The sequence below is a fragment of the Schistocerca serialis genome, chromosome 4, assembly GCF_023864345.2.
Source record: "Schistocerca serialis cubense isolate TAMUIC-IGC-003099 chromosome 4, iqSchSeri2.2, whole genome shotgun sequence".
Taxonomy (NCBI): Eukaryota; Metazoa; Arthropoda; class Insecta; order Orthoptera; family Acrididae; genus Schistocerca; species Schistocerca serialis.
This window is the reverse complement of record NC_064641.1, coordinates 22575924-22601998: the sequence shown is the minus strand read 5'-3', so window position 1 is coordinate 22601998 and position 26075 is coordinate 22575924. Positions and strand designations below refer to the sequence as shown.

The window sequence follows — 26075 nt, the reverse complement described above, 5'->3', positions numbered from 1 at the left end:
TAGCAAAACATTGCTATACGTGCCAGATGCATGAAAAAATTATATAATGTATTACATACTCTGATATATATATAAAACTTTTACCTTCACTTCTTGGGATAAAAGTTGCACAATGGCCTCGCAAACACGAAGAATAATGTTGCATATGGCACTTTTTGATATTCTATGCAGATACATTAACGTCGAAACGACAGTCGGCACCTCCAAAACTCAAACAGCCGCCAAGGAGCCTGGTACTACGCATACGCTAATCGTCGAAATAAGCGGCAGTCGACAAGACGACAGGAAATGATAGTACTGCGCAGGCGCGAGTTCTTCAAATGTCGCTCATACATGTCGCGTATATGGCCAAAAAGCGATATACAAAATGTACACGCGACATGTACGAGCTCGAGGGTCCGCATACAAGTTCCTTGAATTTTTGTATGAGGTGATGTATCGCGACATGTCAAACTGACATGTCGCTCATACATGTCGCGATACATGTATCCCAGTGTAAACGTACCTTCAGCACGGCAGCCGTCCCGTCAATTGGCCGGCCTGTTTCGACCTCCGCCAGTGCGCGCCAAGTGCCCACAACAATGGCGTACAGCCGGCGCTGCGCCGATTGTCGAGTGCCGTCAGCACATTGCCCTGTCTGCGGAAGCGGCTTACGGCGGCGAGAGGCGCGCCGATCGGATTGCGCGCTTTGTTCTGGGGCGGCGCTCCGGGGTCCGGGGAAGTCAGCCGGAAAGATACGGCGCACAAAGGCGGCCCGTCACGAGGGACAGCAGGGGCGCCCTCCCCCACCCTTCCTCCTCACAGTAAAGTGGGCGCCGTTATCTGCTCCCCGAAATGGCTTCTTTCACTGTCCAATTAGCGTCACAGTTCACCTGCACATTGTCGTCGGCGTTGCTTTTTGACCTCCTCAAACAAATGGAATGAAATCAGACCGCCAGAATAGGTTATCACTAAATCCGAGACCGACTTTCTCCGTTTCTATCAGTCTCGTTCTCACTGACAGCAAAACACGTCCGAGCCATTCTCCGACAGGCGATCTACATCTACATGGATACTCTGCAAATCACACTTAAGTGCCTGGCACAGGGTTTTTTTCGAACCACACTCACAATTCTCTATTACTACAATCTCGTACAGCGCGCGGAAAGAATGAACACCTATATCTTTCCGTACGAGCTCTGATTTCCCTTATTTTATCGTGGTGATCGTTCCTCCCAATGTAGGTCAGTGTCAACAAAATACTCTACTGGTCATTAAAATTGCTACACCACGAAGATGACCAGCTACAGAAGCGAAATTTGACCGACAGGAAGAAGATGCTGTGACACGCAAATGATTAGCTTTTCAGAGCATTCACATAAGGTTGGCACCGGCGGCGACACCTACAACGTGCTGAGATGAGGAAAGTTTCCAACCGATTTCTCGTACACAAACAGCAGTTGACCGGCGTTGCCTGGTGAAACGTTGTTGTGATGCCTCGTGTAAGGAGGAGACATGCGTACCATCACGTTTCCGACTTTGATAAAGGCCGGACTGTAGCCAATCGCGATTGCAATGTATCGTATCGCGACATTGCCGCTCGCGTTGGTCGAGTCCAATGACTGTTAGCAGTATATGGAATCCGTGGGTCCAGGAGGTAATACGGAACGCCGTGCTGGATCCCAACGGCCTCGTATCACTATAGCAGTCAAGATGACAGGCATATTATCCGCATGGCTGTAACGGATCGTGCAGCCACGTCTCGATCCCTGAGTCAACAGATGGGGACGTTTACAAGACAACAACCATCTGCACGAACAGTTCGACGACATTTGCAGCAGCATGGACTATCAGCTCAGACACAAGGGCTGCGGTTACCCTTGACGCTGCATCACAGACAGGAGCGCCTGCCGTGGTGTACTCAACGACGAAACTGGGTGCACGAATGGCAAACCGTCATTTTTTCGGATGAATCCAAGTTCTGTTTACAGGATAATGATGGTCGCATCCGTGTTTGTCGACATCGCGGTGAATGCACATTGGAAGCGTGTATTCGTCATCGCCATACTGGCGTATCACCCGACGTGATGGTATGGGGTGCAATTGGTTACACGTCTCGGTCACCTCTTGTTCGCATTGACGGAACTTTGAACAGTGGACGTTACATTTCAGATGTGTTACGACCCGTGGCTCTACCGTCCATTCGATCCCTCCGAAACCCTACATTGCAGCAGGATAATGCACGACCGCATGTTGCAGGTCCTGTACGGGCCTTTCTGGATACAGAAAATGTTCGACTGCTGCCCTGGCCAGCGCATTCTCCAGATCTCTCACCAACTGAAAACGTCTGGTCAATGGTGGCCGAGCAACTGGCTCGTCACAATACGCCAGTCACTACTCTCGATGAACTGTGGTATCGTGTTGAAGCTGCATGGGCAGCTGTACCTGTACACGCCATCCGAGCTCAGTTTGACTCAATGCCCAGGCGTATTAAGCCCGTTATTACGGCCAGAGGTGGTTGTTCTGGGAACTGATTTCTCAGGATCAATGCACCCAAATTGCATGAAAATGTAATCACATGTCAGTTCTAGTATAATATATATGTCCAGTGAATACCCGTTTATCGTCTGCATTTCTTCTTGGTGTAGCAATTTTAATGGCCAGTAGTGTATTTTCGCGTTCGGAGGAGAAAGTTGGTGATTGGAGTTTCGTGAGAAGATTCTGTCGCAACGAAAAACGCCTTTCTTTTAATGATTTCCAGCCCACATCCTGTATCATTTCTGTGACACTCTCTCCCATATTTCGCGATAATACAAAATGTGCTGCCCTTCTTTGAACTTTTTCAATGTACTCCGTCAGTCCTATCTGGTAAGGATCCCACAGCGCACAGCAGTATTCTAAAAGTGGACAGACGAGTGTAGTGTAGGCAGTCTCCTTAGTACGTCTGTTACATTTTCTAAGTGTTCTGCCAATAAAATGCAGTCTTTGGTTAGTCTTCCCCTCAACATTTTCTATGTGTCCTTCCAATTTAAGTTGTTCGTAATTATAATACCTAGGTATTTAGTTGAATTTATGGCTTTTAGATTAGACTGATTTATCGTATAACCGAAGTTTAACGAGTTCCTTTTAGCACTCATGTGGATGACCTCACACTTTCCCTTATTCAGGGTCAACTGCCACTTTTCGCACCATTCAGCAATTTTTTTCTAAATCGTTTTGCAGTTTGTTTTGATCTTCTGACGACTTTATTAGTCATCCGCAAACAACCGAAGACGGCTGCTCAGATTGTCTCCCAAATCTTTTATATAGATAATGAACAGCAAGGGCCTATAACACTACCATGGGGAACGTCAGAAATCGTTTCTGTTTTACTCGATCTGTCACTGGAATTCCTGAAGAGTTTCACATGAAAGTCGAAGGTGGCCCAACACTCGGAAAATGAGCACTGGAGAAATATAGGAATCCCGCATTTTTCTAATGGAGGCAGTTTTCTGGGGCAGTCTCTTGTAAAAGTATAAAGAGTAGCTCAGTGCGATCCGTACTTCCGTAGTACAAGGTGCATTTCATAAGTAATGCAACGCATTTTTTTTTCTCAAAGCAGGTTGGTTTTATTCAGGAATCCAATACACCATATTATACCCTATTATTTTGATACAAAAACCTTTTTTCCAATATAAAATCTCCTTTCAGTTTGACGGCTTTACGTTGCCTCACTGGGAGGGCCTTTATGCCCGCAAGGTACCAGTCTACTTGTCGATGTCAGACCCAAGGTTTTGCTGTGTCAGCAGCCTCCCCACTATCTACCTCCTGCCTCCCGCAGAGTGCACCCTTCACTGTGCCGACAGGTGGAGATAGGAAGGTGCTAGATCTGTTTTGTAGGGTGAACGAGGAAGGTTTGCGCCATCTTGTTACGTTGATGACAGACGCTCCGCCCAACGACTCACCGTGCTTTTGTTCACTGCCAGGTCCCTGTAGACATTCTGCAAGCGGCTATGGACATCTGCAATGGACTGGTTTTCTGCCAAAATGAACTCAGTGACTGCTCTCTGCTCTGAACGCACTTCCTTCGTAGACGCCATTTTGAAAGCTATGTACACCGTCGCCACCTAACGGAGCTTCATGAAACTGTAGTGGCCATAGCGGGAATGTTCCACAATGTCCCACAACAAATTCCGCAACTTTTCCACCGAATCTGTCTGAGGAAAACGTATTGCATTGCTTATCGAACAACCCTTTATAATGTTGCATTATGTTTATCGTCTAGATGTCGTTGTGCTTTTATTTCCTTTTCGAATCATTTTCAATTTCGTCTCAAGAGCTATATTGAAACGAATCTTTAATATCTTTTGACAATGAAGGAGACACATTGCTCTGCCAAGGGAACGATGGCACAAACATTGCGAAGATGGAACAGGAAGATGTCTGATATCTGTATTAAGGCAACTGCGCATTAATCAGTCACACTGCATTCCGTTGGACATAATATGCAACATCTAATCAAACAGCGAACGTCATGTCAACGCGACTTATATGGTATCTCTTATAAACATTAGCTCTCAGTTCAACGCCAGTCGAACTTACAACGTAACTTCTGCTGCAACTATAAGCATATTTGATCTTTGTCTATAGCTGTGTCAGGTGCCACGTGGTGAGTTGGGCTAGTGGTGGTTGTTTGACATACCATACAAGTGGTTTTGGCATGGTGATGCTCTATGGTCAGATGATGCACATTATGCTCTTCACATGCACTACTACATGGAATGTGACTTATTACCACAGGATATGAGAGAAATTTCGAAAGGGAATTAATTTTCAGAGAGAAGAAATAAAAATTTTGAGGTTTCAGAGACGGCAAAGGAGTTGTTAATTCAGCTGTACGATAAGAATAGCGTCCTGAGAAGAGGTTATGACTAAACACTAGCAAAGTAAAACAACGGCAATGGAATGTAGCTGACTTCAATCAGGCGATCCTGATGGAATTAGGACGTAGTAGATGAGATTTCCCTTTTGGACTGGAAAATAACTGATGACAGCCAAAGTAGAGGGGATGTAGAATACAGACTGGTAATAGCAAAAAAGGAATTCTCTAAAAGATAGATTTATTAGCATCGAATACAAATTTAAGTGTAAGGCTTTCTCTTAAGCTATTTGTCTGGAGTGTAGCCTTGTATGGGAGTCAGGGTGCGATTTGTGCTTTTACCATTGGGGGGGGGGGGGGGGGGAATGTCTTAGTTATAAATAGATGTTAATGCCGAAACTCACTATTCACGCGCATGCACTATCAGAAAAGCCATCCCTTGTTATATCTTTAAAAGTACATTATAGGTAAAGATTATTTACAAAATCATCTACGTACGGGTAGATATATACAAGTGGAATTAAAAAAGTAGAGGCACATTTGTGAAAAGTTGTACTTATTCTAATGATAGAAAACTGAAACATATTAATAGTAAGACTCATTAAAAACATTCAGTATTCGGCTCCACAAATTTATATGTAAAGTTTACTCCAGTGCGTGGGAAATAAACATCCCAGGTTGGGATGCAAAACTAAAACCAGAGGAGGGGATGGTCTGATGTAGAGGGGGGAAGTCCCCCCCCCCATCCCCCCCTGCAAATCGCACACTGATGGGAGTAAAATATGGACGATAAACAGTCCAGACATGAAGACATTTTAGTGCTGCAAAACAATGTTGGGGAATAGTTGGTAGGTCGAATAACCAAGAGTCGAGGTACCTGTCGAATTGGGACAACAAATTAAAACAATGGATTGGTTAATAGGTCGTGTCCTGAGGCATAAATGAATCTTCACTTTGGTAATATACGGAAATGGGGGAGCGCGAAGAAATTTTAGAGGGAGACTCAAGCTTGAATGCAGTAAGCAATTTCAAATGGGTGTAGGTAGCAGAGATGAAGAGGCTTGCACAGGGAAGATTAACGTGAAGAGTTACGTCAAACCAGTACAACAACAACATTAAAGCGCTTAAAAATGGTTATAAACCCGATATTGAAATAATGTCCAAAGGGAAATAAAAGAACAGTCAAATTGCGAAAAAAATTATCATGTACACAGTTCTACAGGACTGTAGCTCCCAAAAACAGAAAAACTATTGTTTATATTACTGTATGTAGATACACAATAAATGAATGATGGTATACAGAATATTACATTCAAAGAGCATCAAAGTAGCCTCCAAGGTTAGTCTCTGTCCCGCAAATAGTTTAATCCAACAGTGTGTCATTAACCCATCTTCCATGAGAGACAAGGTAGAAGTTTGGATTTTAATCTTGGACATCGTCAAAGTTTTAAGCCACCATCTTTTTGGCCGAATGCTAGGGACAGTTATTTGTAAAGACTAGTCTCAGTTTCCAGAATGAGATTTTCACTCTGCAGCGCACTATCGGTGCACACTCCGCTGCAGAGTGAAAATCCCGTTCTGGAAACATATCCCAGGCTGTGGCTAAGCCATGTCTCCGCAATATCCTTCCTTCCAGGAGTGCTAGTTCTGCAAGGATCGCAGGAGAGCATATGTAAAGTTCGGAAGGTAGGAGACGAGGTAGTGGCAGAAGTAAAGCTGTGAGGACGCGGCGTGAGTCATGCTTGGGTAGCTCAGCTGGTAGAGCACTTGCCCGCGAAAGGCAAAGGTCCCGAGTTCGAGACTCGGTCCGGCACACAGTTTTAATCTGCCAGGAAGTTTCATATCAACGCACACTCCGCTGCAGAGTGAAAATCTCATTCTGATAACTGAGACTAGTCTTTACAAATAACTTCAGTAAAATGGAAATGACACCTCGTCTCCCAAAGAAGTAATATCGATCAGAAAATCATTAAAATCAAAATATTCTGGTAGTTATGATAACATATCAATGAAGTTAATTATAGAGTGCTCACGAGAGTTGAGTTTTGTCCTACGTTATTTGTACAATCAATCTCTCATCAGTGGAGCATTTCCAGACTGACTAAAATATGCTGAAGTTAAGCCTCTTTCCTGCCAAACTATCGATCAATTTCACTTTTGCCGACTTGTTGAAAAATATTTGAAAAGTTTGTTTTCAAGCGTTTCCTTAAGCATCTGACTGCAAATAACATTTTGTAAAAATCACAGTTTGGGTTCCTTAAGGGCTATGATATAGAGAAGTCTATTTACATGTATAGTGAGAATGTACTTAATTTGTTAGATAACAAATTAGAGGTACTAGCATTTTCTGCGACCTGTGACAAACCTTTGACTGTGTGAATTACAGTATTCTCTTAAGAAAATTAGAATATTGTGGTACCACTGGCAGTGCTGCAAAATGGTTCAAATGTTGCCTAACTAACATAAAACGAAGGTGTCATTGCGAAATACCTGTAGAGTTAGCAATCAGCCTTCACCTGATTGGGAATTAATTACATATGGTGTTCCTCAAGGTTCCAGTTTGGGTCCATTGCTTTTTCTTGAGTATATTAATGACCTGTCGTCTGTTACACTGCCAGATGCTAAGTTTGTTTTGTTTGGAGGCTATACAAAAATGCAGTAATTAGCAAGTTAAGTACAGATTTAGAAATGGCTGCTAATCAAATTTCCACTGACATTAATAATTGGTTCAAAGTTAATTCACTGTCATTAAACTTTGAAGAGACTCATTTTATGCAGTTCATGACCTCTAAGAGATTTCCTTCCAGCATATGTACAACATATGAAGACATGAAAATCGAAGAGTTTGACAGCGTTAATTTTCTGGGATTAAAACTTAATAATAAATTCAGTTAGGAAGAGCATACCAAAGACTTTCTGAAGCATCTAAACAACTCCCTACTTGCAATGTGAATGATGTCAGATGTAGGAGACATAAATGTAAAAACAACTTCCATACATAGCTTACTTTCATTCTGTTATGTCATATGGGATCATATTCTTCAGTAACTCATCAAACCAAGAAAAGTTTTAGAATACAGAAGCGTGAAAAAGACTCATTTGCGTAATAAATTCAAGAACATCATGTAGAAGTCTGTTCAAGGGACTGGGTATTCTAACCACTGCTTCTCAGTATATTTGTTTCTCAATGAAATTTGTTGCAAATTATATTTCTCTATTCCAACCAATAACTCAATACATATTATCAATAGGAATAAGAACAATCTACATAGAAACCTAAAATCACTTACATTGGTCTTATTCAAGAACACACATTTTCAATAAATTGCCAGCAACCATTAAAAACTTAGTTTCCGATAAAGCACGATATAATCAGAGTTTGAAAGACCTTTTGATAAGCAACCTCTTCAGCTCTGTAGATGAATATCTTAACAGGGACTGTCAGACGAACTTAAGTGAAAAGGTCTGTTAGATTTGTGAGTTAACGAGCAGTGCGCTCTCATTTAAATATAAGGCCAAAAGAGTCACGCTACAGGAATTGTGAAACGAACCCTGTCGTCCAGGACCGCGTGCCACAAAGGGTGCAGATTCACCTAGAGATGGGGAAATTCACAGACGTATATTGTCTATTGAAGCCTAAGCATTGTAGTGTGCTAGTGAGACAGACGAGAAACTACGCCATAGGGAAACCCAGTAGAAGCCGTTTGTGGCCAAGGAGACGTAGCAGTGGTAAATATGGCGGACCTAAGATCAGCCATAAAGGGAAACATTTACGAAAACTATTTGATTCTGCAGCAATGCAGACTACTGGAGAATGGAGAAGACGCCATAACACTGAATTAGAAGAGCTGTACAAGGAGCCTAACATCTTGGGAGTGATGAGAAGCAAAAGACTGCAGTGGGGTGGACATGTTGTTAGAATGGAGGCAACAAGATGGCCCAAAATCACAATGGACTGGATCCCGTCAGGCAGCAGACCAGTGGGAAGACCTAAAAAGAGGTGGATCGATGGAGTGAGAGAAGACCTGTTGCAGCTGGGAGTCACGGACAACTGGAGACAGGTAGCAGAAGACAGAGACGGATGGAGAGCTCTAACTGTGGTGGTGCGCGGTCCTCTGGGCCTGATCGCGTGAAGAAGAAGAAGAAGCAATGCAGGGAATGAAGCCACAGTAATTTTTTAATCTACAATACTTCATAAATTTACATGGTGATACCAATAAAACTTGAATATTGATCGTATCTATAATAGTTTAGGACTTACTGTTAAAGTGAAATTCACAAGTTTTCTAACAAAGACCTGAATGCTAAAATCTGAACGCTTTAGTCGATCTTAACGATCATTTCCTATAGAAGCGCATCATTAAATTGACAAATGTTGTAAATATCAACTTTGTAACTTAATTTGTTTAAAAGATACAGTAAATTTAACTATCAGTATTTTCAGCTAAGCATCTGATCATCGTTTCCTCCACACAAAGCACATTGAACGATGACAGCATGACACCTTATTGAATCATTAGGTGATAGAATACTTGTTGTAAAGTTTAGAGCATAATACTTACTTTTGTTCTGTATTTATTTCTCAGAAAGCACATTGGTGCAAGGCTACTGGCCATGACATTCCAAGGTAGGAAAGAAATTGTATTGGTTTTATGTAACAGAATTTAATGTTTATTATGTAATGGATATTATTGTTACTTTATTTAGAACGTAAAAGTGGTCAACTTATGATTATTTAAATATGTTAAAATGTACAATAGTGTAGAATAAGCTGTAGCGAATCAGATGGACGGCTTGAGGAAAGGGAACTGCCCTAGTCAGTTGAGCGAGGATGTTCGGCGCACGGGAAGCTCGGCCGGAGACGGGCAGAGGGACAGTGCTGGTGGAGACGCGAAAGCGGACAGTTCGGCTGGAGACAGCAAAGTGGACAGTTCGGATGAAGACGCGAAAGCGGACGGTCGGTCTTTAGCCAGCTAGGAAGTGAAATGACTTAGAAAATTTCGCGTTGTGTGGTATCGCGGGACTTAGTCTCTGAGCGGTGAGCAGCCGCGAGCCTGGAGTGAACTCTAACTTTTCGTGTAAATATCGAGGTGGAGTATTGTGTTTCGCGATGAGAAAGTGAGTGATCCAGCTGTGTCAAATGGATATGCGCTCGAGTGTAACAGTAACTCTAAATACGGCCACTTCCCCATTAGTTTGCTTTCTGAGTAAACATTATTGTAACCAAATCGCAATCATTTTTGGGTAGTTAATTTAGCTCCAAGTATTATTATTACTATTTTTATATGTTACATTAACGTTGTATGTTCCATACAATTTTGCAAAATTTCCATCAGCCAGACAATTTAACCAAAGGGTCACAAGTGTCTAATTTAGGACGTATAATGCGACACGTGCGGTTCAGCCCCTAGACGAGTTTGAGCCAAGAAATTTCGACGAAGAGGAATCGCTTGTGAGCCTTAACATCTTTGGGATGTTAGCTCGCAGATTTCAATTTTGACAGCACCTGGTCACAATAGTCAAGATTAGGTATTTTTTGTATGATAAATTTATTAATATTGCATACCAATGTTTTGTTCTGATAGTGTATTAATTCTGTAAATATTAGCAACTCCAATTTACTGTAATGTATTCACATATGTTGACAATGTCCCGATAAATGATCAGAGAAGTGATTATTATACTCAAATGCTGTATGTTTTATATGTTATACTTTCTGACATGTTCCAGATCCATGAGGATCATCTAATTTTTGGATCTATGGAACGTAAACTGAATCTAATCTCATGTAATCTAAAACTGGCCCGAGATCGTGATGTGCCCCTCCACTGCTAACACGTACGACAAGTACTCATGAAGTTTTAATTATCAGCTCGAAAAAATAAAGCTGTATGATTAATTTTTGTTTGTTTCCGGTACCTGTTTGCCGTCGTTGTACACAACTAAATCTCCGCGGCACGGTAGAATGTCGCTGGAGGAGCCAAATCAAAATGTTGTACCTTGGTGATGAAATGGAGGATCTGTGGTAAGCCGTTTTCTTTACTTAAAGGAGAGGAACGATGTAACAATTTGTGCTGAGTTGGCGGAACTCTACGCCAGCGATACACCGTCATGCGGTCCAACGTTTAGGTGGTGCAGATGCTTCCAGCGTGGTCAAAGAAGAGACAGACCACCTCTCTGTCAAGAACCGGAAACTACAAGAGAAGTGGAGACACTAGTCAAACACTACCGGGTCTAAGAAGCTAGGCGACAGTGGGAAAGGTGAAAACCAGTCACGTATCAGCTTTCAACATCTTGTACGGCATATTGGATATGACGGAAGTCGTCACCCGTTGAGTTCCGCGACTACTCAAACCCACCGAGAAAGCCCACCGAAACGAAACGGCAATGGAAGTGTTGCAACTGTGTCAGGTCGATCCAAATGACTTCTTTAACCAGCTAATCACTGTGGACGAGTGCTCGGTGTATCAGGATGACCCCGAGACAAAGGGGCAAAGCAAGCGGTGGAAATGTGTGAATTCATCATCGCTGAAATATGCGAAACCCAAAAATCATAGGGAAAAGTGGTGCAGAGTGTTTTTTCGACCAACCGCCAAGCAAGAAAAAATATCACAGCTCTGTTAAATACGCAGCGTCATAATCCGGCAGTTCTAAAACTTAAAAATTACTTGCGTACGTCACGAAATCTGTCTCATTGTTTAATATATCTGGGGAAAAGGTTTGCATCATCTCGATTCCGAGAGTTCCGGAACCTGTACAAAAAATTGGAATAGAGATCAACACAGACATCATTTCCGCTCTTTTTATTGCTCATGAAAGACACACATTGCGTGTTGTACTAACATACAGCGAGAGCTTCAGAGGTGGTGGACCAGACTGCTGTACACACCGGTACCTCTAATACCCAGTAGCACGTCCTCTTGAATTGATATATGGCTGTATTCGTTGTGGCATACTATCCACAAGTTCATCAAGGCACTGTTGGTCCAGATTGTCCCACTCCTCAATGGCGGTTCGGCGTAGATCCCTCAGAATGGTTGGTGGGTCACGTCGTCCATAAACAGCCCTTTTCAATCTATCACAGGCATGTTCGATAGGGTTCATGTGTGGAGAACATGCCGTCCACTCTAGTCGAGAGATGTCGTTATCCTGAAGGAAGTCATTCACAAAATGTGCACGATGGAGGCGCGAATTGTCGGCTATGAAGACGAATGCCTCGTCAATATGCTGTCGATATGGTTGCACTATCGGTCGGAGGATGGCATTCACGTATCGTACAGCCGTTACGGCGCCTTCCATGACCACCAGCGGAGTACGTCGGCCCCACATAATGCCACCCCAAGACAGCAGGGAACCTCCACCTTGCTGCACTCGCTGTACAGTGTGTCTAAGGCGTTCAGCCTGACCGGGTTGCCTCCAAACACATCTCCAGCGATTGTCTGGTTGAAGGCATATACGATACTCATCGGTGAAGAGAACGTGATGCCAATCATCAGCGGTCCATTCGGCATGTCGTTAGATCCGTTTGTGCCGCGCTGCATGGTGTCGTGGTTACAAAGATGCACCTCGCCATGGACGTCGGGAGTGAAGTTGCTCATCGTGCATCCTATTGCGCACAGTTTGTGTCATAACACGACGTCCTGTGGCTGCACGAAAAGAATTATTTACCTTGGTGTCGTTGGTGTCAGGGTTCCTCCGAGCCATAATCCGTAGGTGGCGGTCATCCACTGCAGTAGTAGCCCTTGGGCGCATTCGCAAGGCTTGTCATCGACAGTTCCTGTCTCTCTGTATCTCCTCCATGTCCGAACAACATCACTTTGGTTCACTCCGAGACGCCTGGTTCAAATGGCTCTGAGCACTATGCGACTTAACTGCTGTGGTCATCAGTCCCCTAGAACTTAGAACTACTTAAACCTAACTAACCTAAGGACATCACACACATCCATGCCCGAGGCAGGATTCGAACCTGCGACCGTAGCGGTCACGCTGTTCCAGACTGAAGCGCCTAGAACCGCTCGGCCACATCGGCCGGCGAGACGCCTGGACACTGCCCTTGTTGAGAGCCGTTCCCGGCACAAAGTAACAATGCAGACGCCATCGAACCGCAGTATTGACCGTGTACGTCTAGCCATGGTTGTACTACAGACAACACGAGCCGTGTACCTCCTCCCTGTTGGAATGACTGGGACTGATCGTCTGTCGGACCACCTCCGTCTAATAGGCGCTGCTCATGCATGGTTGTTTACATCTTTGGGCGGGTTTAGTGACATCTCTGAACAGTCAAAGGGACTGTGCCTGTGATACAACATCCACAGTCAACGTCTGTCTTCAGGAGTTCTGGGAACCGGGGTGATGCAATACTTTTTTGATGTGTGTATTTAATTGTCCGGGATTTATTTTGGGGTTTCTGCCTTACAAGGTAATGGTCCAATCCAACATGTCGAAATCCACCCAGAAACTTTTTACACAGGGAGAATACAACGAAAGAAATGCACTGTCGAAATTTAGCTGCAACGACGCATTATAATTATTTTTCAAATAATTTTTAAAGTTATTCGTTTTCGCCGCACGAAGAACAACTTGTGACAGCTATCTGTACAACCCTTTGCTGCCTAGCATACGATCGGCCTTGACAAAAGAGCGTAGCACCGCGTAGTTTAGCGTAGCACAAATATCTAGGGTGACGCGTGCTAATTTGAATCTCGTAAACTCTACAAAAAATGAACGTATCATTAATGTTTTGAATATGGCGCAGTTCATACCTGCAGCTTAACTGTTGCAGATGTAATTCTTATAAAGGTGAATAACAGAGGAAAATAAATCAAGGCAGGGTCTTATGTTAAAGTCGACTTTTATCAGTCAGGATTTTAATTTGTTGAAATGAAATATTTCTTACACATAAAGCGTTTTATAGCAAGTCAATTTGATAATTTTTGAATAATACATATTTTAATAACAATGAAACAGCTCCTTTTTTTATTCCCCACAGCCGTCTCAATAAAGTGAAGTGTCATTTGAATAACGAAAACAAACTTTTCCTTACACCACGAACATCTGACGAAAGAAAACGTGATGCATTCGGGCACTTCACAGCAATTACTAGTTTTATTTAGACAGAATTGCAGTGGATTAAGAAATGATCCTAGCCGAGCCGGCCGGGGTGGCCAAGCGGTTCTAGGCACTTCAGTCTGGAGCCGCGCGACCGCTAGGGTCGCAGGTTCGAATCCTGCCTCGGGCATGGATGTGTGTGATGTCCTTAGGTTAGTTAGGTTTAAGTAGTTCTAAGTTCTAGGGGACTGATGTCCTCAGCAGTTACGTCCCATAGTGCTCAGAGCCATTTGAACCATTTGATCCTAGTCGCTGCTCTGCTTATCATGCTGCATATCAGGCATACTTAATGAAATTCGTAAGACGTGCCGATGGAAACTGATAATGCACAAATGACTGAAATTTAAGAGTACTGTTCCCATACTAAAACCAAATGGTGTGTATAATACTATTTTTTGTGGTTCGTCTATACTTTTTATAATTTTTTCTTTAAAATTTTCTTATATTGGTACTATATTTTCTGTATATTCAAAGTAAAATGTACTATAATGGAGACTGAAGTTCTTTCCATTGTATGTGAATAATGTGTGTAAAAGACTATGTTAATTGGTTATAACGTTAAATAATTTTCTGTTGACATTTGTATTTAAAAATATTTGTGTGTATAAACTATTCATATTGATGTAAGTTTGACAATTGTATGAAATGGTCACGCTTAGGGACAATGTAAGAAATAGGTGTTATGTAAAAGCCAGTGTGCTTTTGTTTGAAACGAAAGTGGCTCTGAGAAGTGGAAAAGGTGGCAAGGGCGAATTGGCGCGCTACCTACAGCAAGCGCGGGAAGTAAGTCACACAGTCTGTAGGCGGCAGTGGTTGAGGCAACAACCTTGTGGAGCAGGAGAAGCTTTTCCTGCAAAATTGCACAGAAATGCCTCGGATGGAGACTAGAAACGGCTTACGGCATAGCCGAGAGTTTTTGAGCTGTATGCAAAATTGAACGATGCCAAGAAGAGAAATTGAGCCCATACAGCAAGATACTAGCAAGCTGTACTATCGGAGTGTAGCCGATATAATTGTCCGCCACACTCAAGCCTACAGCCACCAGGTAAGATATATTTGTGTTTTACTTTTGTACAGCGTGAACCATTAATTTAAACAGTGTTTCAATAGTCATTCTTGAACTTTTAAAGAAACTGGTTTACCCTGTTACTTCATCCTAATCACACACCTATATAGGGTTCTTTACTGGTATTTGATTAATGCGAGTATCCTGTTTTACAGACTTATGAAGTGCCAAGTTAATATAAAGAGGCATCATTTAATTGTTTTTGTGTAAATAATGAGAAGATTTTCTTAACTATTGCGGTTTGAAATTAATCCTGAACTACTATTGATGTCAAACCTGAGCTACACCATGATGATTTTCATCCGTCCACAAACGTTCGTCGTGAAAATTTGCTATTCCGTATCTTCCAAATGTTGCGCCGTGTGTTAACGAGACTTAAGACGCAAATAACGGGAAAGCAGTTTGAGCAACAAACCGTCTGCTCAAGTTCTCCCGCGGCTGTCATATATAGCGAAAAAACGTTGAAGATCATACAGATGGATCGGCAGCTCGTGAAGTGTTGTCCATGTGATGTCACAAGGTGCTGATACCTGCATCTTCGTCGACAGCCGGCAGAATACGTTCTATCCGTTAGGTGTATGGGAGAATCCCAGTTTTTCTTTAGCTATTGTTCGTGAATTTACGAAACTTCTTTCAGAAACGAGCAAAGCGTTTAACACATCAACACAACAGTAACCATTGGTGCTGCGGGCCATAAAAGTCGTATCTGCCTGAGAACGAGATTAATTGGGTCAAATGGCTCTGAGCACTATGGGACCTAACTTCTGAGGTCATCAGTCCCCTAGAGCTTAGAACTACTTAAACCTAACTAACCTAACACATCCCGAGATTAATTTCCTGCCTTGATTAAATGGAACATTTAGCAGGTAACTCATTACTCACTACCCGCGCGAAATGTTAAAGACAGACTAAGCTCAAACATACAGAAATGTCAAATCTATACACGTCTCCATTTTCTTCTGTCTACTCGTATATGAATTTAAGTCTCTCACCACAGATTCCATCTGTATGTTTAGTATAAACAAAGGAACTATTGTAGGAATTTTGGTTCGGTTTTCACTAATAAATAGACTGCTTCATGGGGAAAGTTTCGTTATATAATTTATAAATACTTAGTGAAGTTGGCTGAACTGTGAGGAATTTAAGTCACCTGCCGCTGTGAAAACAATGTGATTGCCATCTAGCGCTGAATGGCACAGCTTCTTGGGAGCACCCATACGTATTATAAATTGAGGTCTCTTGCGACGTTTTTCTGTCTGAATGTGAAGGTAATCTCAAGAACTATTAAGGGCTTTTAACACAATTTTCACAAATAGAGGCCAACACGAGCTATATCTAACTTCCTAAATGAACTGCGAAGTACGACGTGTTAAATATTAAGCTGATAAGAACAGATTTTTTAGTTTAGTGTTAAAGGTCAAGGGGTGTGAAGACAAATGCAGTAAGGGTCGCAGAAGAAATGTAGCTCGTACCGGAATGGCGCTGCAGTCGGGTGACCAGCAACTGGCTTTAGTTTCCATCACCATTCATCGCCACGAGATGTCACTCCAAAAGCCAATTAAACATGGAAGAGATAACATTCGTGCCTCTTGAGAAATTTCCTGGGAAGCACTGCTTAAATCATTTAAGCTTAAGCGAGCAGTCCTCTTGGAAAATTTCAAAAAATCGATTTTTTGTGTAAAATGTTCTCAGGGGTGTCTACTTTGTTGTAATGTACATCCCAAGTTGTCCCGAAACTCCATTATTCAGTTTCGAGGCGTTTTCTGAAAAGAGGTGGGAAAAATAGTCAACATCACGGCAATTGTGGCAGCTTGTAATATGAATTTCGGCCTAAAGGGCATTACGGAAATTATGAAAGTGCTCAAAATTGAGATTAGACCAGCCTGTTACAAAAGCCTATCGAGCGAGCAGGGAAGCGAGTGACAGGAACTTCTAAAGAGCCACGAAAAAGATGGATTAGGACCTCTTTCTGGATCTAAAACTATCTCTGTTGGTCCAGGGATCAATGCGTAATTTAACTATAAAAAATATAACCAGAAACTTTAATCTCGTTTTTCTCCAAATTTTTTCAAGTTTCTGGGGAACATAACTTGAGAATGGTAAATACGATTTGGATCGGAATTTGTTACTGAGATCCCTAAATAGAATTCTATGTCAGCATACATAACGGTTTTGCTGTATTTTCTAAAGTTAATTGACGGTGCATCCTTACGTCTCAGTTTTTTTGGGGAAAAATATGCCACTTATTTCGACACATCACAATCCCTTTAGAACTTAATATTTTTTAATTATCTTGTTGAAACTTCCCCTTTGAAAAATTAAGAATGGCAGTGCTGGAAAAACTCTTAAGTTATCTGATTTTCAAACAGCTGAGCAAAACTGAACATACTCAGACGTCTCTCTCTTTACTCATTCTCGTCATCACTAAACTTACACACAATATCTTTTAGCGCAACGCAATCTGGCTTTCAATACTCCCTACAAAAGAATGGCCATGGCTAACAATAACCTATACCTTTCATGAATCACTTACCTTACAAAAATCTTCGTTACTCGAACTGCTACAATACAGCAAGCGCCAATACTGTCAGCTAAATAAAAGATTCTCACCACGGAAGGCACTAACTACTGATAGGCATAGTCAGGAAATGAAAGATTTTGATAGAGAACAAACAATGTATTTACCTTAACAGTGTTCATGACATCCAGTCTTACAAATTTCCTTTTTCTGACGGACACACGTCCAGATCGTCCGCTCATATTAATATCTCAAAACTCTGGCATCTCTCTCCCCACATCCACCACTGCTGGCGGCTCACCTCCAACTGCCCAACGCTACGGGCTGTTCACATCCAAACGCCCAACGCTACTCTAGCGGATATTCCAACAATGAGTCCAACCAGCCGGCCGAAGTGGCCGTGCGGTTAAAGGCGCTGCAGTCTGGAACCGCAAGACCGCTACGGTCGCAGGTTCGAATCCTGCCTCGGGCATGGATGTTTGTGATGTCCTTAGGTTAGTTAGGTTTAACTAGTTCTAAGTTCTAGGGGACTAATGACCTCAGCAGTTGAGTCCCATAGTGCTCAGAGCCATTTGAACCATTTGAGTCCAACCAGTCACAGACTGCATACAGCGCAGTCAGCGATTTTCATAGACAGCACTACGTGGCATTACCAACATAAAAACCTAAACAGCCTACTTACACTGTGTATACCGATGGAAAATATTGAAAATGACTTATATGAAATTATTTAGTTCAGGTTCAGTAGGAGGGCTTCGAAAATTCCCACCGCTGACCAATGTGATGGCTGCAAGGGATTACAGATAACGTCCAATGTAGACACAAAAATGATTTCTTAAAGACAAAACTATAACGAGTAAAACATATCTACAGATTTGGCATTACTTTTTATTTTACTTGAAAAATCACGAAAATCACCTACTTTTCACGGGTTCAAAGAGTAATACACCCTTAAGAGATGACATTCAGCTACCTAACGTAGTTTTCGAAATTTTAATCACGTCTCTACGTGGTGGCTCGTAAACAAAACTATTGTTACGATAGACAAGTCGTCCAAGTAGAAACACTTAGTGCTATCTGTGTGAAGCCGGGATGGTCCCAAGTTTCGTATAATTGGCTACAAATATCAATTGTTGAATTTTACCTCAACACGAGTTGAATGTAAATAACCAGTCTAACAAATCAAAACCAAGAGCAGATGAAAAGATGGAAATGTCGTGTGGCTATGGCCTCCCGTCGGGTAGACCGTTCGCCTGGTGCAGGTCTTTCGATTCGACGCCACTTCGGCGACCTGCGCGTCGATGAGGATGAAATGATGATGATTAGGACAACACAACACCCAGTCCCTGAGCGGGGAAAATTTCCGACCCAGCCGGGAATCGAACCCGGGCTCTTAGGATTGACAGTCTGTCACGCTGGCCACTCAGCTACCGGGGCGGACAGAGCAGATGAAGAACGCTCACGTCCAGCAGGCTGCTAATCAACTGCCATCGAGTTATTTCTATGAAAGTTTTCACAGCGAAAAGACAGAAAATACACAATTATAAGTCAAGAAATTAATACATCCCGAAAATTAGTTCCTTTCTGATATGAGCAGTCTAATTTCTTTCCTGTCAATGATTGAACACCAGTCTGCGGGCTGTGCAAGCCACTTCACATTATGTGGTGGAGCGTTCTTCTGGCACCACTATCATTTCCTTTCTTCCCTGTTCCACTCACGACATGTGGGTGGAAAGAAAACATGTGAATCAACCTCCGTGTGACACTTACTTGTTTGGTGGAGAATCTCGCCATAAAGTAATATCGTATATTCTTTGCGCTCTTTCCAGTGTATGGAAGATCGCGTTGCAATTCACTAGCAACAAGGCGTTAAACATTAAATGAGGAAACTGTACTATATTCCGTTTAACATATGGCCTTGCGGCCGCGAATTCTTGTGAAACAAAAACAGCATACAACCTGGAAATAAAAGAAAACAAATCGTTTAATAATAAATGGTGAGTTCCTGTCAGCTCAAATGTGGCGGGTACGGCGACCATACAGGTGGTGAAAATATTGACATGTTCGCGTAATCTCTTTGCCAGGTTTAAATACGATCCTGATTCACTTTCACCACGGAAATAGAAAATAAACTGTTAGGCTCTATTTTGTGGCGTCCCACGCTCGCTTTTAACTCGTGGGCGGGCGCGAATGCAGCTGAGACGCCACATTGTTTCAGTACGGCCGCAGGGCCAACTTTAATTAACTCGTGAATTTATTGTCTTGTTATCTAGTGAGCTGAATGGCCCTCGTAGCGGCCCACAAAAACTCACCACACAATTCATATACGCAAGGGCGGCGCGGCCGCCTGTGCTGCCGCCAGTGTTCGGAGCATGAACTACAGCAGCGCGTGGCCAGGGCAACGATGCTGAGAAAATAAACAGCTCTGTGATCCTAAGTCCAGCATCAACAAGACAGAAGCAGAAATTCTCCCATGTGGCTGTGTGGGCGTTGTAGGGAAGCAGCCTACTCACGCTGTAGCAAATTCACATCAGTCTTTCCATTGTGTGCCAGCCAGTCCGCTGTAACTAGCTCTGACGTCATAAATGTTGCGCAATACATTAAAAATCAAGCAAATAACCTAAAACATTTCTAGCATGTCAGGAGTAATACTAAATTAATGTGTGTTGAATATCAGTTCGATAACTTTAGCCATTTTCGAAATTTGGACGTTTTTCTGTAAAAACCATTGGCGCAACAGAAAAGAGCTAGAGAATTAAAAATTTATATATAGATTCCTCTTTCAGAATAATTTAATAAAAACAGTCTTCTGGATCTCACAAATTATGATTTTAGTGGAAATTCATGATTTTCTGGTTTTCGTCTCAAAACTTAAGGAAGCAAGATAGATTAAGTAGGCTAATAAATAAGGCTAGGATGTTTATATTTAAGTAGAATGGAGATCCGCTATCACCATAAGGATGTGAGAAGTTTCATTTGAATACCTATAAAACTATAGCGATAGCGTATCTCCAAAGGGCCAGTTCAGAGCTCGTCTACTGCGTGCAGTACGATTAAATTAAGTCTCTCGCCCAAAATATTTAACTTAGCCACATCAAAATTTTATTATGATTACTTACCTGTGTGCTGAATGCACATTTAAATTGAGAGCTTCATCGGCCATCAGCAAAAGAAGCTATGATTTATTCAATAACTTAAAGTGGTGCGTTACTAGCCCAGCGGCTAGTCGGGAGTGCCGATTTGATCAGGCGTTCCCTTAGCTGTCCGCACCGCGGTTTTATATATAAGAACGCTGCGCGAGGAAGAAAGGCCCCAGTTCTCTCCAGACGCTGAACAGCACGCCATCTGTGTCGGGAGTCGCGTCGCGTCGCGTCGGTATCATTGCTACAAACAGCCTCGGAGGCCGTATTAAGTTACTCGAGATACGCGTACCATGAAATCATTTTCGAGTGAAGTGTTAATCCTGGGATGACTATAATTATCGATCTTCAGTTTGCGTATTGTCGTATTTTCACGTGCCGCCGCGGGACAAACATTCTACCATTATTTAGCGTGGCGTTTGGTGAACCTAATCATCAAATTTTGGCGAGCATTCATTTACATATTTAATTTGGACAGTTATAGTTGCATCAGCGCATTAGACTCTGAACTGCTCTGTTAGTCAGATTGTGTGGATTCTTTTTTTTTCATCTGTGACTTTCAGAATATACTCAACTATTTTAGAAAATCGTTTTTGATTATGAATCCCAGACAATCTCCTATTCCCCAGAGCTATAAGCTGTAGCTATAAGTGTATTCTCAGATGAAGTGGGCACTAGGAATTCTAATTACAGGCTTCACGTTTTGCTAATCACTTTCTGGTTGCCAATATTGTAGTTAGAGAGCCAGTGTTGAGAACGGCGAAAGACAGCATAAATAATAGGAACACATTTAACATCAATCATTTCCACCCGCCGCACCACATATGGTGCATAGGCCGGGAAATGCAGTGTTTCAACATTCAAACTTTTATTTAACAACAATAAATTCCACCCGCCGCCCCACAGCGTGACTCTCCTACTAAATAACATCTAATACCGACTGAAGACTTTTTCCGCCACTAATTTCACTTAACGAATAAAGATAACGTTTCTTGTTGAATATAGAATTATAACTCTGCCGTATTTTTCCTGTCTCCAAATCTACTTGCTATCTAGTTGGTTATGACAATTATAGTCAAGCCTGCACCTACTAGCCTGTCCTCATACAAACTGAATCACAAAAACAGTAGGCTATGCCAGTGACTCTCAGAAACGTCGTTATTCCCACCCCCCCTCCCCCCAATAATTTCTACCAATATAATGGTTTCAAGTCCTCTCTCTGAGAGGTAAGCTTATCTTTCACACACATACGCATACATATCATGCGCTATCCTCGTCCCTAGCAGAATGGTGAGCATGACTGTCTCCCCCGTGGGGGTCCCGCATTCGATTCCTGTACGGGTCGGGGATCTTATCTGCTCGGAGATTGAGTGTTGCGTTGCGTTGTCCTCAACCCCAAATGGTGTCTCCCAGCCAAAAATTCCATTCGATCATTTCGCTTCACAGCTCGTGCGCTCTCTCTCAATCATACTACTCAACAAGGTTTTCAGATGCCGTGTAACAATTTTAAAGAAACAGATGAATATAAAAAGATGAATGTTTAGACAAACTACCGTCCACACGTTACTGCAAATATATGCAAAACTAACTTATTTAAAAAAACTAAAATCCACAGATTTTCTTGTATAATGACTCGTGTTAGCAGACGACTGCGAGAAATAATTCCGTTATACATTCATTACATCGCACTTCAAAACTACTTCATTAACTTTTTTCTGATATCTTTTGGGTATCTGTATGAAATAATAAATGATATTGTAACGCTATTCAGTTGAGTGGTTTGTCGAATTCTGTTCCCAAGTTGTCACTCTAATACGTCGCATAAATAAACGTTGAGGTACAAAGTTTCCAATAGTTGCACCGTCTTGTCTTGTCACCGCTGGCTTTCGTCAAAGACGAAACATATGTCAGAGAAGACATACTTTGAGATACGTAACATCGCTAACTCCGGAAGAAAATCTGTGAGCGCCGATACATAAAGACAAAATGGACGATCACCATAATGGTGTATCTCCAGTGATTGATATACGTAAACAGCAGATTAAAATTCAGCGTGATAGGCTTTTGCGGTGGAAGTACACCGTTCGACAGTCTGAGACATGTTTAAAGTCGCAACAATCACGGGCGGATGCTGGGATGAGAATTTGACAGACAGTTTGTGCAAAACCTAGTAATAGTCACCAGTACACGCCCGTTCTAAGCTTATTTTATCAAAGCGTATACATTTATTTTAATCCACACATACGCGCGTAAACTGCGAAAATTTCCCCTGTAATTTGTCAGCTTTTGTTTGTTTAAGCTTCACTCGATTGCTTAAAATATTACTCTCTTTTTTAATACATCCTTGAAGAAGAAATCACAGTTCGATACACTTCAGCGTCTAATTAACACGGTTCACAGCTCCTATCAGAAATTTTCACTTCTTGAACTTCCAGCTCCCACACAGCTCAAATTCACGAGCGTAATATTTTAATTATCTGCAGGTTGAGTATAGCAGTTGCCTCAATTTGCGTAATATAGTGGTGCACAAATGTTCCATTCCACAGATTCCACATCGTCTTCACTTAGCCAAGTGCAACCAAAAGGGTCTCTGCAGAATCACTCGGGAAACTACTCGTAGCGATAGTTCGAAGCTGTTACCAAACGTAACTGGTGAGGTGATATTTTTGTAACACAACTGGTGAGGTTGGGTTATAGGTACCCAATAATTTCCATGGCCCTCATACTTCAATGGTGAAGGAGAAATGAAAAGTATCTACATACATTGAAGAAGTAACTTTTATTGACATCTCTGAACAACTTTTGACAGCAGAAAATTATTTATAGTGAACAGAATAGACAATTTTTCAAATATATGTAAGTCGATAACAAATTTTGCGACATGTCACGAAATATATATATCTGCAAATTTTTATAAACAAATAAAACAAATTTGAATATTACAGTATAAAGCAACAATGAACCTTTATAAAAGCACATTATTTTTTGACAAGTTATTACACACAGAAGAATTGGCAAGCTATTACTCTACGCAATCTCGGCATACAGGAATCGTGCAGGCTCCGCAAATCGGTACGTTCCAGCTGTTACAGACCTTTTTCGTTTTTCTGCCACAGCCTGGTGGGCACTTCTTACACCTCACTTGTTTGCCCAAGTCTCGTCTGGCTTCACATGGAACTGGTATCTTGAGAATTCCGCTGAGGTTTAGCCGCAATTCACGGGGCAAATGGTAGTTTTGAAGTCGACGATTGAGATGAGGGTCTACAAGTTCCCTGGCAAGATTTTTGATGTATTCCAATCTGGTTAGCTCTGGATTCCCTGGAAATCCGCGTTAGATAACATAGGCATTCACTAGGCTAACGTTCATTAGAGTGAAAAATATGGCTAATGGCCATCGCCTTGTGCGTCGACTTGTTGAGTATACTGTGCATTTCTCATCTAAGGCGTCGACCCCACCTTTTGTGTTGTTACAAAAGGAAATGATTTCTAGTTTCTGGATCAGTTGACTGAGTATGATGCATTGAGGATACAAGTAGGATGGCCTTGCCTTTCTTTGGTGCATAAGATAGTAGTGTCTCCTTTGTGAAACCATAGAGAGCTTCTCCTACTTCTCTTTCCTTGGCAGGTAAAAATTCTTTCGGTATTTCTTGTTTATTTTTTCGCAGTGTTCATACGTATGTCAAGCCCCTTTCACGTAGTTCCTGTACGAGGGCAATGGACGAAAATCAATTATCTGCTGTGATATTGCGGTTACTTCCGATAATGGGTTCGGTCAATTGCAACACTGCTTGAATTGGCTTGGAAAATTTCTTCTCCTCATCAGTGTGTGTTCTGCCATCACTATTCTCTCCGGAGTAAATGTAGGCGTTTAGCAAAAATGGTTCAAATGGCTCTGAGCACTATGGGACTTAACATCTGTGGTCATCAGTCCCCTAGAACTTAGAACTACTTAAACCTAAATAACCTAAGGACACCACACATATCCATGCCCGAGGCAGGATTGGAACCTGCGACCGTAGCGGTCGCGCAGTTCCAGACTGAAGCGCCTAGAACCGCTCGGCGTTTAGCAAGTAGTGGGTTTATGCATCTGCCAAAGCCATTATTTTGAGTCCATATTTTCTAGGTTTGCTGCGGATATACATCTTAAAGCGGCATCGACCACGAAAGCCCACCAACATTTCGTCAATGCAAGCGTACATTCCAACTGAGTAACTAGATATACAGTTTTTCATAAACTCTTGGAAAACCCATTTTAGAGGAGCTGTTGCATCACATTTTTTCCTCACATCTCTGTCTGAGGCGTCATCAAAACGTATACTGGGCAGTAACACCAAGACCCTCTTCAGTGACATTGTACAATGAAAAATATCACGGCCAGTACCGTCGTTTGCAAGCATAGCTTGAAGATCTTTATTATTAGATTTGAAGATGGCTGTGAATATGAGAATGCCCAAAAAAGCCTTGAACTCGATCAGATCCAAGTCTTTGTAGTCAGTTCTTGTATCATGAGACAACTTTTCCCTCGTGAGGGCCAATTTTTTATTGGTTTTCAGAATTATTTCATTCAGCATTCTCTCACTAAAAAGTAGCGTCCAAGCAGTCTGGGGTCTACAAATCTGACCAAGGGCTTTAGCAGGGCCAATTATTAGCGGTAAATGTGAAACGATATTATGTTTCCTTGTGCGAACATTTTAAGCTGGAGGTTTTTTGGACCATATGAAACGGTTCTTCCCATAACACTTCTTTCGCTCGTATTGACGGTTCTGCCTTTTTGATAGGGGTTCGTTTTCATCTGATGACGATGTGTATGTTTCAAAGGAATGTGGTGGTTGTAGTGAACTTGGTGATGATCCAGGAACTGTAGCATTAGGTATACCATGCACTTGATTCTCAGCTTCACATACTTCTTGCTGTGATTCGGTTCATGGGCACTCTCGAAACCTTGTCCTATACCATTTTCATCGCCACTACATTCACTCTCAGGCTGATCCAGTATAGATCTCGGCCAGTCACCAAATCCAGGATCACTAGGTTTCATAGACCACCTTCCAGATGGCATGTCAGCTGAAATCGGAAAACGAGAAAATCTCAGGGTAACTAACGTCGTTATCAATAAGCAGTTTCTAGTAGTAACGAATCAAATAAACTCACAGCTTTGATGAGAACTGCGTCCAGGGTTATTAGTTATCACAGGAAACCTGCTAGACGCCATACTACCTATAAAATACACTCCTGGAAATTGAAATAAGAACACCGTGAATTCATTGTCCCAGGAAGGGGAAACTTTATTGACACATTCCTGGGGTCAGATACATCACATGATCACACTGACAGAACCACAGGCACATAGACACAGGCAACAGAGCATGCACAATGTCGGCACTAGTACAGTGTATATCCACCTTT

At 42.1% G+C, this 26075-nt stretch overlaps 1 protein-coding gene across 1 annotated transcript in view; it reads right to left on the bottom strand.

Annotated features, from left to right (window-relative positions):
- Positions 1 to 25728, bottom strand: part of LOC126473703 (uncharacterized) — an 86249-nt gene extending 60521 nt beyond the window's left edge. Inside the window, exons 1-2 of the mRNA XM_050100943.1 lie at positions 25623 to 25728; positions 591 to 794 (exon numbers count right to left, since the gene is read on the bottom strand). Of these exons, the coding sequence (XP_049956900.1) occupies positions 591 to 794; positions 25623 to 25728 (310 nt within the window). The remainder of the gene's footprint in view (positions 1 to 590; positions 795 to 25622) is intronic.
- Between the last annotated feature and the right edge of the window lie 347 nt (positions 25729 to 26075).